We start from the raw sequence: 15,863 nt of genomic DNA, 5'->3' as shown, positions 1-15,863 counted from the left end.
CTCCAATCCTCCCTTTAATTTACATCTACTTCTATTCATGGGATTGTGTGTCTGATTTAATATTTCCGAGTTAGAGGGAAAATAGAACATACTCCACAGAAATTTGCTTTGTGGCCGGTTTTGCAGGTGGCATGGTATCAGAGGGTGACAGAGGACACTCTAGGCTGGATTTGTGTCCTTTTCGTTTATCTCCAAGAGGACCAATCAGTGCCCATCTCCAGGAGGTCATTGGGACCAATTAGACAGTTTTATTGGTTTTGCTCCACAGGGAAGCCACGGACTACATATATTTTTGATCAAGTTTGTTCAGGGCATCGCTTTCATATTGAGGAGAAGCGCCTTAAGCAGTGTCGGCCAAATGAGATTCTGTTCAGTGAGAATCCTGTGTCTCCATAGATATCTTCACAATTGAAACTGTCTTCTTTTACGATATATTAAACTTGGTGAATTGAAGGCAAACTTGTTGAGAAAAGGCTGGTCTAGAGAAGTGAACACGTGTGTCCACGTAAAGCTTGCACACCCGTGTTCATTGTAGCTCAGCTGACACCAGGCCCAAAGGGGCAACAACCCGAATCTCCATCACCTGGTGAATGAATCCGGAAAGTGTGTCTCTCTGTGCAACCGACTGTGACTCAGCTGTAAGAAGGAGCGAGCGCCTGGCATGTGCCACAACGTGGGTGAACCTTGAAAACATCGTGCTAAGGGAAAGAAGAAGGAAATGGCAACCCACCCCATCCAGTGTTCTTGCCTGGAGAATCCCAGGGACGGAGGAGCCTGGTGGGCTGCTGTCCATGGGGTCGCACAGAGTCGGACACGACTGAAGCGACTTAGCAGCAGCAGCAGCAGCGAGGGAGAGAAGCCCGACACAAAAGATCACGTATGATGCGGTTCCCATTCGTATGAAGGATCCAGAACAGGCAAAACCCTCGAGAGAACAGTTCTGTGGTTGGGAGGAGCAGGTCGGGGTGTGCGGAATGAGGAATGAGTGCTGATGGTACGGGGTTTCCTTTGGATGAAACTGTCCTGAGGGTGATGTGACCGTTGTACAACTTTGTGAGTCTCCTGACAACCGCCGAATCGCACGTTTTAGAAGGGTGCGTTGTGTGGAGCGTGGATTCCATCTCCGTAAAGCCTTAGAAGAGTAGTGTGCCCCTGGGAGCCAGTTCTCAGAGCCGTAAGTAGCGGCCACTTGGGATCCCCTTCTCTGTGTAACTTTAGGTTCACGTGGTTTTGATGCGGATATTAAGGGCAGGACGGGTGTGGATGTTTTACGGCTCACTGTCCTGCCTCGGGCCATGGCAGGGCTTGGGGGGGTGGGGGGCGGCTGTGTTACTGATGTTTCCTCATTTGCTCCCCTTGCCTCCCACATTGTGGTGAATACCATCATCTCCTTTGGCTGAGTTTTCTCACATATTCAAGTCCCCCTCCAGGAGGCAGCCAGTTTCCCCCGGGTGCCCTGCTCCGCCCGGCCCCTGTGAATCCCACGGGACCCCTGGCATCCTGGTGGGGGCGGGTGTGCGGAGAGCAGCTTGCCTCTCCCCTGGGGCTCGCCCGGCCCCTGCCCTGGGGGCGTCGCCCCCTCTGCACGCGCTCTGGTCACCGCCTGGTCCTCCAGGCACCAGCGAGCGAGGCCGTAACGCCTGTCCACCCGCAGGTCCTCATCGACTGGATCAACGACGTGCTGGTGGAGGAGAGGATCATCGTGAAGCAGCTGGAGGAGGACCTGTACGATGGGCAGGTGCTGCAGAAGCTGCTGGGTGAGTCCCCGGGAGGGGCGGCCCGGAATCTGGACCATGCCATGCTCTATGTGGCGACATCGGTCAGTTGTCCGTAAGCCGTGGGCCTGAGCCCTCGGCTCCCAGGTGGCGAACCCCTGGGCCCTCAGCTTCGATTGGGCTCCAGGTCCCCTCTCTCGGGTCCCCATGAGGGTGGCCTGGAGGACTCAGTGTCCCCTTGCCCGTTGGGGTAACTCGTCTCCTAATGGTCCCTCACAGCCCTGGTGGGGTGCAGACCTGCTCTCTGCAGGGCTCATCTACTCACACTCCTTGCCCCTTAATGACCCACAGACACGTGCCGTCCTGCGCAGGGGTCTCCCCGCAGACCAGCTGAAGGGTCCCTCCTTCCAGGGGGGCCAGCACTGGGGTGGGGTTGTGTTTTGCTCCACAGGCATGCGCTGGGGGCGGGGGTGCGGTCTGAGTCAAGCACCTGAGATTTAGGGGGTGCTTTTGGTGGGAGAGATACTGAGGGACAGCAGACCGATGGGGAGGGGGCTGACCCCGGACCCGCAGGACGCAGCCTCTGCAACTGCCCCGGTCGTGGGCTCGGCTCAGCCTCTGCGTGCTTCCTCGAGCCTGGTCCCCACAGGCTGGTTTCCGCACTCTACACAGCAGTGCCTACAGACGGCGTGATCTCGGGGGGAGCACACGAAGGGGAGGGACCATGTCACGTCCCCGGCTCTGAGGCTGTGGGGTTGTCATTATTCGGTCAGTCCTTGGAAAGCACGTGAGGAAGGAGAAGCTGTGTTTTTTCTGGTTGTCCCTTCGTTTGCTGAACGAGCACCCTTTCACCCACAGGGTGGCGGGTGTGGAGACTCAGTGGTGATGAGAGAGGAAGGTTCCCATGCCCCACCACCGATGCCCGTTCTGCCAGAGGGAAGAGAGAGAACTGTTGTGAGGTGGTTCAACCTAAAACACAAGTTCTCTAAGAGAACGCCTGGGACGTTCCTGGACATCCACTCATTAGGGCTCCGTGTTTCCGCTGCAGGGTGTGTGGGTTCCATCCCTGGTCTGGGAACTAAGATCCCACCAGCCGCACAGTGTGGCCACAACAGAGAGAGAGAGAGAGAGAGAGAGAGAGAGAGAGAGACAGCCCAGTGCTGTGGAGAGAATTGGAGAGGTTTACAGGGGTCAGAGCTGGGTGGGCTGGAGGGGCTGGGAGGTCAGGGGCAGCCCCCAGGGGGGCTGACATCCCAGCCGACTTCTGCACCAGTTGGCAAGGAAGGAAACTTCCAGGCCACGACTCTGAAGAGAGGAGAAGTCTGTAGTGTTTAAAGAGCAGCAGAAGGAGGCTGCAGGAGGTGACAGTGGACAGACCACGTGCCCTGGGGGACAGAGGCTTTTATCACACATAGCAGGAAGCTGCCTGAGGATGTGAGCAGGGCCGTGATGAGATCGGAGTTTGTGCTTTAAAAGGTCGCTTGGGCTTCTGGGTGCAGAACGGCAGGGAGCAGGGTCAGGAGGGGGAGATGCGGGGGGGTCAGTCGGAGCGCCGTCACAGCTCCCTGGGCATTGGATGGGGTGGCTCGGTGTGGGATGGAAGCGGAGGATATTTTGGAGGTTAAAGCTGCCAGAGGCAAGAAGCTGATGGCCGGGATTATGGCCTGAGCAACCAGTGAATGAGAAAGCCCTCGGGAGTAGTGAGGGGAGCGGGGATAGGAAGGCCAGTGTGCCCTCTGCCCTGGCTGAGATGCCTGTCCTGCCCAGGCCAGCTGCGGGGAGAGGGTGGAGGCGGGCAGGCCAGAGATGGTTGATACTATGGGACCGGGTGGCCCCACCCGCAGGGAGTGTCCAAATTCAGTGTTTGGCTGAACGCCCCGCACCAAGAATTAAACCTCTGTTTGGCCAAGCAGAGAGCCCACATCTTAGAATGAACTTGTTTGGTGTAAGAGAAAATCTGAAATGTTGTCAAGATTGTTTAGCCAGAGTCACAATTTGATTGTTAGAAATGTTGGTTGGAGCTTTGTTGTTTCATATTGTATCGTCGGTACAGCGGTTCTCAGGGCTGTCGGGTGCTAGATTGCTCTCGAGGCTGTTGAAATGGACACTTGTGATGATAGACGCTTACTTTCAGCAGAGAAGGATGGAGGAGTGCGTGGGTCTTGGGCTGACTGCACAAGGATCATACTGGTGGTGAAGCTGCCCAGGGTCATCAGCTTCCTTCCTCCCTTCTCTATGTAAAGCCCTAGCTTCCCCCCGACTCCTGGACTTGAAGGCTTGGCTGCTGCTTTATTGGTGGAAGACTTGGTGATGCTGCTGCTTTATTGAAATAGTCCTTTGAACCGCTGCTTTATTCACTGCCCAAAGGAGATACTTTCTAATATTTTCAGAAGCAAACATAAAAGTGTGGTGTTCGCTCACTCTTTTATTTCTGACTCTTTTTGTATGCAGCCGTGGCTTCACTCACCCAGCCACTTGAAAAAATTGTGTCCCTAAGCCTTAGATCTAGTGATGTGATCCTGGGAGTCAGGCTCTCAAGGTGCCTCCGCATCTCAGCCGTAGATGCCGGTAAAGGCTGCCAGCGCCCTCCCTGGAGTAGGGCCACAGCCGCATCTGAGAGCAGGTAACCTGTAAGGAGTCCTCGTCTGCTCAAGGCACACCCTCTGGGTCCCCTCTGCAGTTGGTCTCAGCAAATGCAGGACTTGCTCCGAAGTTGTCCGTGAGTCCTGCTACGTCCATTTTGTTACCTGTAATGTATGACAAGAGGTCGACTTTGGCTCCGGCAGCATTTTCATTCCAAAGTAGCTGCAGTTCCATCCTCTCTGACTGTCTTGCATAAGTACTCCTTGATAAGGCAGTTCTAAAATCTCTTGTGTGTCAAGTGGTTTGACATACCGCTTTGTTTGAAGAAGAGAACAATGGAGGAGACTATCCAGATATTAACGGAACTTCGCAAGGTCTTGCCGGGTCGTGTTAATGATGCTGGTGCACTGATGAGGTTCTGTAGTAACCAACGGGCTCACATGACCCTAGGGCCCAGGGCTGCCAGCAGCGACACTGATGGAGGCACTGAGCTCCTTGCTTTCCAAAGACAGAAAGCTGAAACTTGACACTGGCTGAATGTCAAGGCCAAAACCTGATTTCTGGGCTTGGTAAAAAAGCTGCCTGCAATGTGAGAGACCTGGCTTCCATCCCTGGGTCAGGAAGATCTGCTGGAGAAGGGATAGGCTCCCCACTCCAGTATACTTGGGCTTCCCTTGTGGCTCAGCTGGTAAAGAATCCGCCTGCAATGCGGGAGACCTGGGTTCGATCCCTGGCTTGGGAAGATCCCCTGGAGAAGGGAAAGGCTACTCACTCCTATATTCTGACCTGGAGAATTCCATGGGCTGTATAACCCGTGGGGTCGCAAAGAGTGGGAGATGATTGAGCATCTGTCACTCACTCTATAGAGAGAAGAGGTCTGGGGACAGGGCCTCGGTGGGGGGTGGTCAGGGGTCAGAGGAGGGGCCAGGACAGGATTCTGAAGGGTCCAGCCAGGAGGGAGGAGGAACCAGGGGGAGGGATAGAGGAGGAGGAGGAGGAGGGAGTTGAGGACAGAGAGCAGACTGTGGGTTTGACCAGCTGTGGGTTACCACTAGGCCCCCAGTGCGTCCCTCTCCCTAAGAGTGGATTCCAGGAGCAGCTGCCAGACCATCTGCCAGGGCAGGTTCCTGGGGTGTGGCATTCCTGCATGGGCAGTGTTGTCCGGGGGACCACCTGTGGGCAGTGAGGGGGGGCCCCTGGGCTGGCTGTTGTCCTGCTCGGACTCAGGCTCTCCCTTCTCCTGGAGAAAAGGCAGGCGCCTCCTCCTGTAATAAGTATTCAGAGCCACGTATTCACCCATGTTTTCCTGCCCCCTGGAGAGTCCGCCCCGTCTTCCTCTGGCGCTTCCCAGTCTCGGGAGAGAGGGGTCCTGGCCGTGCCAAAGCCTGAGCCGCTCCTGCAAGCCCCATCAGTGGGCAGATGGATGCTGGTGATACAGGCAGCCATGGACCTCTTCTCTCCCACATGGGGGCGTTTCCTGAGACATGGCTGCAGGCAGCATCAGGCTTGACCGATCGCCTTGTTTTCTGTTATCGACTGAGCTGTGTCCCCCCTGAAGTCATAAGACCTCAGAATGGGACTGTATTTGGAGACAGCATCTTTGTAGTTAAAATGAGGTCACTGGGGTGGGCCCTAAACCCTTCAGACTGGTGTCCTTTTAAGAAGAGGAGATGAGGGTGCAGACACACACAGAGGGAAGGCCAGGTGAGGATGTCTGCAAGCCGACATCCTTGAGAAGCCTCAGAGGAGACTGACTCTGCTGACACCTCGATCTTGGACTTCTAGCCTCTGGGACGGCGTGGAAGTAATCTCCATGTTTAAGACATTCATCCCGCGGTGCTTTGTGACGGCAGCTCTAGCAGGCTCCTGCCCTTTCCTCCTCTTGTCCATCGACGGCCTCTCCTCCCCCGGGACGTTCCGTCTGCAGGTTTGGCTGGAAGGGACTGCAGAGACGTGCCCGGCTCCCCGTCTGTCCCCGGTGGGCGAGGCTCTCTGACCACCTGGCTCTCTACAGCCCTGCTTCCTTCCCCAGGGGCCTCTGCTCCGTCCTGTCCCTGGCTGTTGAGCACCTGGGGACCTTCTTTGTATTTTCAGCGGGGCTGGGGGGGGTCATATGAACAGCTTGGAGGAGGAAACGGCAACCCACTCCAGTATTCTTGCTGGGAAAATCCCGTGGACAGAGGACCCTGGCGTGCTACAGCCTGGCGGAGTCCATGGGGGTCACAGAGAGTCCGACACGACAGAGCAAGTGAGCACGCGTGTGGACAGACAGTGGTGGATTATTCAGCTCAGACCTATTAGATGCAGATGGGGGGAAATGAAAACACGTAAATGGGAATCACCTCCGTCCCCTGTTGAGCTGCTTTGTTTTACCTCTGGCACAGCCTGCCCTACACAAGCCGATGCCCTTCAGGTGTGGCTGACCGCCCCGTGGCCCCCCCGTGAGAGTCCTCTCTGGTCTGTGCTGCCTCCGGCCCTAGGACGGAGCCTGGACGTAGTAGGTGCTCAGTAACTGTTCTATAAGTGAATGAATGAATGAAGCTGTGTCCTTCATTCCAGCAGGTATTGCTGTGTCATCATAGGATCCTGAAGGGGGCTTTTAAGCTGCTGCTTCTTGAGCTGGTTGAGGGAGGGGAGGATGTGGGGAGACCGTGTTGAAGCAGCAGGGGCGTCCGGAGAAGACGCCTTAAACAGATCCTTGCTGGGGACCGCTCGCCAAACAGAAGGCCTGCCTGTGCCCGGCCTGGACGCCACGGCCTTTGCACCTCCCTCCCGTCAGGGCCACCGCCTCTGGCACCTCCATGCTCGAGGCTCGCAGCGCGTCCGGCTCTCTGCCCAGCACTTTCTCATCACCGTCTGGGTTCCTGATCTCATTATGTCCTGTGACGTCCTGTCTGTTGCTTTGCAGAGGAGACCTATCGGGGAACCCCCGAGTCTGGGAATGAGTGAACAGGCAGGAAGCCTGGGGAGCCATTCTAGCCTGCCCCTCAACAAGAGTGCAGTGAGGGGTCCCTCTGGCCCCGCCTGGGAAGGGAATGAAGCCTTGAAGGCTGAGGCTTGGTGAAAGTGAAAGTCACTCAGTCGTGTCCGACTCTTTGTGACCCCATGGACTATACATTCCATGGAATTCTCCAGGCCAGAATACTGGAGTGGGGAGCCTTTCCCTTCTCCAGGGGATCTTCCCAACGCAGGCATCGAACCCAGGTCTCCTGCATTGCAGGCAGATTCTTAACCAGCTGAGCCACCGGGGAAGCCCAAGGCTTAGACTCTGTAAATGAGTCTGGAGCAGACGTGACCATGCTGGTTGGCTCCTCCTGACTGCTTCCTGCTCCCTCTTGGTGAGAAAAGAGTCTCAGGGACCTGAATGTCACATAACCCTTCTCGCCGTGGGGTCCGAGCAATAGAGAAAGAAAAAGGGGGGCGTGCAAGGTGCAAGGAGGCAGGGGCCACATCTGAGGCCTTCCTCTTTTCTCATCAAAGTCCTCCTCCCCCTGGGAGCCCGCTGGCCCAGCCTCCTCACCTCCAGTCCCATCCCCGCAGGTCACCTCCTCGCCTCCCCAGCCGCACCCTGAATCATCCTGTCACTTCTCTGGGCGTAAAATGTTCCCAGGTGGGACACCCACACTTGAATCCTTGACCTCCCCAGCCCTCCTTTTCCTGCTGGTGTGGTTTTCTACGGAACGGGGGTGACTTGCAAGTTCAGAGTTCCACGGCACAGCATCCTGGCGGGCCCCACGGCCGGGGGTGATCCGATCCACTCGACCATACCGGGGGTGGGGAGACCTCATCGCAGCCGGTTGACCAGGCGGCCCTGGGTCCCTCCAGCTTTTCCTAACACTTTCCTCGTCCTTCTCTTTGCAGAAAAGCTGGCAGACTGCAAGCTGAACGTGGCCGAGGTGACCCAGTCGGAAATTGGACAGAAGCAGAAGCTGCAGACAGTGCTAGAGGCGGTGCAGGAGCTGCTGCGGCCCCACAGCCGGCCGCTCCAGTGGAGCGTGGACTGTAAGCGGCTGGCGGGTGCAGGCGGGGAGCTGGGGGGCCTGGCCGTCGAGCTTCCCGCCTAGTCGTTCATCTGCGGGTCTGGCCGGCTCACCGTGTGGGTCTGAGAGACGGGGCCAGGAGTGGAGCAAGGCGATGGTCCCGGGGGCCCATTGCTAAGGGGTGAAGTCACACCTGCTGATGTCCCCCCCCAGGCTTTAGAGTGGAGAGGGGTTGTTTCTGGTTGGTCAAGGGAGACTTCCAGAGCCAGGGTGGGGGTTTGGGTTATAAGACAGAAGAAGCTCTGAGAGGTTCTTCCACCCTACATACTGGAGGAACCAACCCCGGGGCAGGACCTCGGGATGGGGTTCAGTCTGGTCCCCAGATCATGTCACCGAGTGTGCTGGCTTTAAGAATATGTGCATCATAGTATTTCAGGCCGGAACGTAAACCCGGAGAAGTGGAGCATTGACCATGAGAGGCTGGAAAGGGCTTGATCCAGCTGCCCACTGCCCAGCCTCACCCCCAGGGCGGGGGGGCCAGGGTGCCCTGGGGTCCCTGCGCTTGGGTGAGACCAAGACTGCCGTCCGATTCCTCTGGCTTCTTGGCATGGAGACCCAAGACAGACCTGCCTCCTGGGTTGTGAGGCGGGGGGAGGGAATCAGTGAAGCCTGGCACAGGGCGGGTGATAACCACGCCTTGGCCCACATCCTGCAGAAGAGCTGGTGGGGCTGGGTTGGCAGCCAGGGCCCCAGGCAGGGCGGGAGTCAACGTCCGACACCCCCAGGGTCTGTTTGCGCTGCTTGGCGTTCCCTGTTGGAGACGCTCGGTGGCACAGAGGAAGGACCATTAAGTGCCCAGATAAGAATGCGCATGGCTGTGGGTGGGTTAGCGGCCAGGTGACCTGTTTTCCCGGAGCCTCTCCCGTCTCCTGTGCCCACTGTACGTTCCTGCTCATGCTCTCCCCTTCCCCACCACCCGGTCACTCCTACGAACAGCATGCCTTTGAACGCAGTTGCATAAGTCACCTGAGGCCAACAGGAAAGAAAAAAATGAGAAGCCAGAACTGCATGAACCAAACTCACACAGGATGCTTCTCAGCTCTCTCCATGTTTCCGTGGCCTGTGGTTCCGCCCGTGGTTTTCCTGAGCGCTCATTTGCATTCAGCATCTTCATTGCCTTCTCTCCCCTTTTCCTTTTTAAAAATTGAAGTATAGTTGATTTCCAGTGTTGCGTTCGTTTCTGGTGTTCGGCAGAGTGATTCAGTTACACGTACACGTTTTTTCAGATTCTTTTTTCTTATCGGGCTCTGTTACTCCAGGCGTGTGCGACTCTTTGCCTCCCCATGAACTGTAGCCCCCTCCCCAGGCTCCTCTGTCCATGGGATTCTCCAGGCAAGAATAGTGGAGTGGGTTGCCATACCCTCCTCCAGGGGATCTTCCAGACCCAGGAATCGGACTCTGGTCTCTTGAGTCTCCTGCATTGCAAGCGGATTCTTTACCCACTGAGCCATCAGGGAAGCCTCCTTTTTTCCTTAGAGGTTATTGCAAAATACTGAGTATAGTTCCCTGTGCTCTGTAGCAGGCCCTTTGGGGTTGGTTTCACTGCCTTTGGGACGTGGGCTTGGGGTTCCTGTCTTATGATCTAAAACAGTTCGCTTCTTGCCTCCCCGGCCAGCGATCCACGGGAAGAATCTAGTGGCTATCCTCCACCTCCTCGTGGCCTTGGCCATGCACTTCCGGGCCCCGATTCACCTCCCGGAACACGTCTCCGTGCAAGTGGTGGTCGTGCGGGTGAGTATTGTCAGCTTTGCAGTCCGCTTGCCCGCGGCTCCTCCTCAAAGGCTCCGAGACTCACTCCTTCTCATTTCTCTTCTGGTTTGCCTGCTTTTTGTTCTTTTTCCCTTAAGAGACTACCTTCTATTTTTTTTTTTTTCCTCTTTACAAAATGCATGCCTTGCCCTGGCTTCAAGGTAAATGATGGAGCAGGAACAATGGCATTGATTTCAAGAGAGGCAGATTCAAAGGCTTGAGTGCGTGGAGGTTTAATTTCCACATTTTTGAAAAGAGCATTCATTTCTGTGCAAAGCCAAGTAGCTGGAATTCAGGCCTCTTGAATGAGCTTATTACTCAGTGGAGAGGGCTGAGACCAGAGGAATGAAATAGATACTCTCGTACCCCAATCAAAGCCTCTTGCGTTCGCTGCCAATTACGTCCATCATCCCCCATCATCTCTTTTTGAGGGTCATTTCACTTGCTTCATTTGAAAAAATGTAACGGGGCGCCAGGGTGTGCCTGATTGGAGTTGGACCTTCCATGTCGGTTTCCTCTGAATTTAAGGGCATAGACCCTGCCTTGGGTTTGCGTGTGCAGTCTTGTCCAGCAAACATGTATTAAGCACCTACTGTGTCCTGGGCCGTCGCCCTGATGTAGGGGACACTGGAGGAGGAGAGCAGGCTGGGGTCTTCAAGGGTCGGCTGCTTCTGCCAGAGCACTGAGGTCATACTTGGGACCTGATATCTCTCGTGGAGATGTCCAGCGCCACACTCCCTTCTGGTTTTTAAACTTATCAGTCCCACAGTCTCTGTGATCTGCAAGGCTCTGGCTGATCCTGTGTTTTTCGAAGCCATCTGACCCCTCCATCACCCCCACAGCCTGGCCCAGACCTGATGGGCAAGAATGCCCCTTGGGGCCCCAGGCGAGGCTTACCTGCTGTTCTGCCGCATCTGCTTCCCAAAGGGGAACGTTTGCGGTCAGAGGTGGTGATGGACAGGGGACTGTGCCTGTTGCCCTCATCTTGGATGCTCTTCTGGGGCGGTCGGCCGGGAAAGGCTTCCCAAGGACACATGAGAACATGGTTCCCAAGCCCATGTACGTCAGACTCCGGGCTCCACGAACTCTCTGCAGCTCAGTAACCAGGATATTTCCTTTCAGGCCCGCACTTCGGTCCAAGAAAATCTTTGGGGTTTGCAGAATGTTTTACTGGCCCAGGCAGGCACTCACTGGCACTTTCTTCCTTGACCAAGGTCACGGGAGGATTCTCTGGGCCACGGCCAGAGAGAGATGAAGCAGGAGGGGAGGCCCTGGGGACTGGCCAGCCTCAGGCCTTAGAGCTGCCCCTGGCCTGTTCCCTGCGTGTCCGATTATCCAGTCGATATGGGGAGATGCGAGAAGCGTGGCAGTTCGTGGAGGGAAGGAGTGAGGGAAGGCTGCGTTTGCACCTGGCAACGTGGCCTTGGAAGGTCACTTGGTTTTCCTGAGCTGCAGCGCTTTCCCCGTAAAACTGAGATTCTACTGTGTTGTTATTGTTTAGTTGCTGAGTCCTGTCCAACTCTTCCCAACCCCATAGACTGCAGCACGCCATGCTTCCCTTCACTATATCCTGTATTGCTTGAACTTTCATCCATCGAGTCGGTGATGCCATCCAATCATCTCATCCTCTGTCGTCCCCTTCTCCTCCCGCCTTCAATCTTTTCCAGCATCAGGCTCTTTTCCAATGAGTCAGCTCTTCGCATCAGGTGGCCAAAGTATTGGAGCTTCAGCTTCAGCACCAGTCCATCAGAATAGTCAGGACTGATTTCCTTTAGGATTGACTGGTTGGATCTCCTTGCAGTCCAAGGGGTTCTTAAGAGTCTCTACTATAGACTTCAACATATTCAGTCTGTCTGACTTATACCCAGCTCTGGGTCCAGAGTCCGGTAAGAGCATGATGCACCTTTGATGTGTGAGTAAGTGGATAACATGTCTCTGAGTCACACACCCCCGCCCCCAGCGCCCATGGGCGCTCCTGAGAATCAGCCAGGGTGAAGCCTTGGGAAAGCTGACAGCTGCCCAATGCTGGTTACTCTCCATGCACTAGATCCAGTGGTGAGAGTTCCCTGGAGGCTGAGCTCAGGAAAGCCCATGGAGCTTGGATCTCGAGAAGTGTCTAGCAGGAAGCGAGCTCCCTGTCCACGGAGGGGTTCAAGTAGGAGCTCACAGTGGGGTTGGGTTAGACTTCTGAGCTCTCCCCTGAGGAGGGGACGCACAGGCTCCCCCTCCACCACCATTGTCGCCTCTCTGCACCTGCCAGGCTCCAGGACAGGTGTATCACACACCATGCTCGTGTCTTGGGGCTGCTGGAACAAAATCCCTCCAAGCAGTGGCTGAAAAAAGCAGACATTTGTTCTCTCACATAACAGAGGCCCGAAGTCCTGATCGGGGCGCCGACTGGGTCCCTGCGAAGGAGGGTCCCTTCCTTCCCTTTTCCAGCACCTGCCGACGCCCTTGGCTTTCCTTGGGGTGTGGACACGCGCCTCCGGTCTCTGCCTCCGCCTCACGTGGCCTCTTCCCTCTGTGTCTCTCTCTTCTCTTCTCATAAGGACTTCAGTCTTCAGCCAGGACTCACCCTAGTCCGTCACAGTCTCATCTTAACTCATTACATCTGCGGAGACCCTGTTTCCAAATGAGGTGACGCTCGGAGGCTCTGAATGGACACGGCTCCTGGGCGATCCTGTTCAGCCCAGTGCACCTGTGTTATTTAATCTGGTGCCTCCCTCATGTCATGCATATTCCTTCATGCTGCCTGCCTCCCCAGCTGCAGGGCGTCCTTTGGGAGCTGGGGTGACTCTCCTGAGACCCCCACAGCTGCATTAAGAACAGTGTGGAGAGCAGAGGGTTTGGGGAGGGTAATGGGGAGCAGGTTCCAGCCACCAAAGGGCCACCCCTGTGGCCACCCCGCCAGTGATGTCCTCCTGCTCTGCCTGCCCGCCCGCATGTTGATCTGCTTGTCCATTTTGGGGTTTTCAGAAACGGGAAGGCCTGCTGCACTCCAGCCACGTCACCGAGGAGCTGACGACGACCACCGAGTAAGTGGACCCCGCCCCCAGGCCCCGCTCCAGCTGGGGACCCACAGACATGTAGGGGCCATTTTCCTCTATGTGACCCTTGACCCTGGGATGGAATTTTCTCGAAGTGTCCACCCTAGCTTTCCACCTTTCGTGCACTTTCTTCAAAGTGTTTTTGGTTTTGATTTTTGTTGTTTTCTTTTTTGTTTGTTTGTCTTGCTGAAGAAGGGCAACATAGCAGTTTGGTTTGGTGTTTAAATGAGAAATCCCATATCTTTTATTTTCTCCCTAAATTGAAAAATGAGTCAATACCTGTGGCATATGAATTAAAACTTCTTTACGCTGCTGTAAATCTTTTCTGGAATGAGACAGGGAATAATAAAGAAAAATATAATTGATCACGTTCAAAATCTCTTGTAAGAATGAGGGGAAATTTATAACAGTGAACTTCCTTGTAGTTAGGCATGCTAATGACGTCCAAATTTTCAATGTTTTGAAGTAAGTTATTCTCCAAAGATGTGGATTGTTATTCCCCAAAGATGTGGACTGTTATTCCTTATTTGGAAGGTGAACTTTAAGAATGTTGAGAGAGGGAATGGGACAGAGGTGTTTAGACTGGTCCAGGGACCCGTGGTCCTGATTGATTCATCCATCTATCTTAGCTCCATCGGAGGGAGGGAGTCACGCATCTAAACTAGAACTTCCTTTGAGAAAGTCCTGAGCCATCTCTGGCCTTTTCGAGAAGGCTGGAGGGCAGTTTTTAAGAAGTCTGAAAAGCTTCAAATCTATTGACAATAGCAAATCAAATGAATATTTTGTGTGTGGTTTGTAAGAGGCCTTAGGACACCCTACAAAGAACCTTTAAAATGCACTGCCTCTGTGTCTCCCTACTAAAGCTGTTTCTGATGAAACAGGACATTAAAAATTGATCGTCTCAGCTCACCCACCTGCTCAGTTCAGGGAGTGATTAATTACTGTGCCATGAATTCACGGATGGTCTTTCAGAAATCAGGCCGACACAGGAAGCCACTCCCCGTGTGGGAGCTGTCAGGTGGACGGGAGAGACGGGTGTTTCCTGACGTGTGTGCACAGCTGTTCATGGCCCCCGGGAGGGGAGGGGGGACGCGGACGCGGTGCTGAGCCTGGCCCGGGGAGGGGTCTCAAGCAGCCAGCTCGGCCCCTTTGGGAGCAGGGGAAGGGCAGCTTGGGGGGTGGGTAGTCAGGAGCTGGCTAGCGTCTTGGTTATCCATTGTTGTGTAAATAACCACCCCAAACCTCGGGGCTTAAATAAACGGTCACTTTGTTTGCTGACAGTTTGGTGGTTGGCGTTGGCCGGTGGAGGCCTCTGTCCCTCCCCGTGTCTTTCACTTTCATGGAGCCGGCTTCCTTCCGGGCGTCCTCAGGGTCCTCGGGGCGTGACAGGGCAACTGCAGGCCTCTGGCCCCCTGCATGCTGTGTCCTTGTCTTCTGTGGGTCACAGCGAGTCCCTGGTCCCCCTGGATGGGAGGGCAGGAGGCAGATGGCCCATTGAAGGGGTCGGGAGCAGCCAGGCCTATTGATGGTGGGGGGCGCCCTCCCTCTGACGGAGCTAAGATAGATGGATGAATCAGTGAGGACCACGGGTCCTCCCGATCAGTCTAAACACCTCTCCCCCATTTCCTCTTTCAAAATCCTTAACTTTTACTTGCCTGCAGTGATGGGAAGATGCTATGTCCGTCTTCCCTGGTCTCGAAGTGGGTGAGGGATCCCTGAGAGGGCAGCAGGGGGCAGTGGGAGCTTTGTCTCCAGAGCCGGCCCCTGGGGGAGTGGCCCCAACGATTGACACTGGTCACCAGCACCCACAGGGCCTGCGGTGCTGGGTGCCCAGAGGCTAAGAGGATGCGGTTTCACTCCTCCATGGGTGGCGGTCTCACTGGCAAGAAAGATCGTGTCCGTAGAAATGTGAAATCCAGCCCAGGGGCCTTGTGGGAAGTACAGTGTGGCCCTCAGGGAATTTCAGGCAGTGTGGTGGGGGGAGGGGGGGAGGGGTGCCCCGAAGTCAAGGTAGAGAGAGGCTTCCAGCAGAGGCTGCCCAGCCTCCTCCAGGTTTCTCTGTCCTATGGGTCACCTCCTCCAGGAAGCCCTCCCTGTTTGCCAAGCAGGAGTGGCTGGCTTCCTTTTACTTCCCATAGCATCTCCTGTATGTCTCATTTCTGGTGTGTGTGGGCTGTGTAGAAATGTGGGCTTAGGAGTCTCTCTTACCATCAGGGGTCCTGCGGCAGGGCCACGGGGTGTTTATTTCCATATCTCTATGGTCTGTGCATAGTAGGTGCTCTAGAGACTACTTGTTAAACAAGGTCGAAAGGACTTGAGTCTAGACGGGTTTGGGGGTGAAGCCGAGGTCTCGTTGCCTCTCAGGAAGCTGGTGCACAGAAAGCACCTGTGTGTTTGTGCTCTCAGATCCTCTGGGAGGACCCAGCCACCCGTCCTTCGTGGCTTCAGCTCTCACCCTGAGTCAGGGCCCAGCCTGTGTTTCTCCAGGACCCTTTAGTTTCCCGCTTCCCTGGAAATGTGTTGTCCTCACTCCCCAGAATGTGACCTCTGGGTAGTCTGCACCCTTCTATTTTAAAGATTAAACTCAAGGCTTCCCTGATGGTTCAAGTGGTAAAGAATCCGCCCGCAGTGCAGGAGACGTGGGTTCGATCCCACGGTCAGGAAGATCCCCTGGAGAAGGAAATGGCAACCCACTCCAGTGTTCTTGCCTGGAGAATCCCATGGACAGA

At 55.4% G+C, this 15,863-nt stretch overlaps 1 protein-coding gene across 2 annotated transcripts in view; it reads left to right on the top strand.

Moving 5' to 3' along the window:
- PARVB (parvin beta) overlaps nucleotides 1-15,863 on the top strand; it is a 114,758-nt gene that overhangs the window by 74,100 nt on the left and 24,795 nt on the right. For both annotated transcript variants that reach the window (XM_061124364.1, XM_061124363.1), the window contains exons 4-7: nucleotides 1,655-1,757; nucleotides 8,160-8,300; nucleotides 9,954-10,069; nucleotides 13,064-13,122. In XM_061124364.1, coding sequence (XP_060980347.1) covers nucleotides 1,655-1,757; nucleotides 8,160-8,300; nucleotides 9,954-10,069; nucleotides 13,064-13,122 — 419 coding nt within the window. The remainder of the gene's footprint in view (nucleotides 1-1,654; nucleotides 1,758-8,159; nucleotides 8,301-9,953; nucleotides 10,070-13,063; nucleotides 13,123-15,863) is intronic.

The sequence above is a fragment of the Dama dama genome, chromosome 22 (genome assembly GCF_033118175.1).
Source record: "Dama dama isolate Ldn47 chromosome 22, ASM3311817v1, whole genome shotgun sequence".
Lineage (NCBI taxonomy): Eukaryota > Metazoa > Chordata > Mammalia > Artiodactyla > Cervidae > Dama > Dama dama.
The sequence above is the reverse complement of the archived record's forward strand: the minus strand, read 5'-3'. Positions and strand labels throughout refer to the sequence as shown.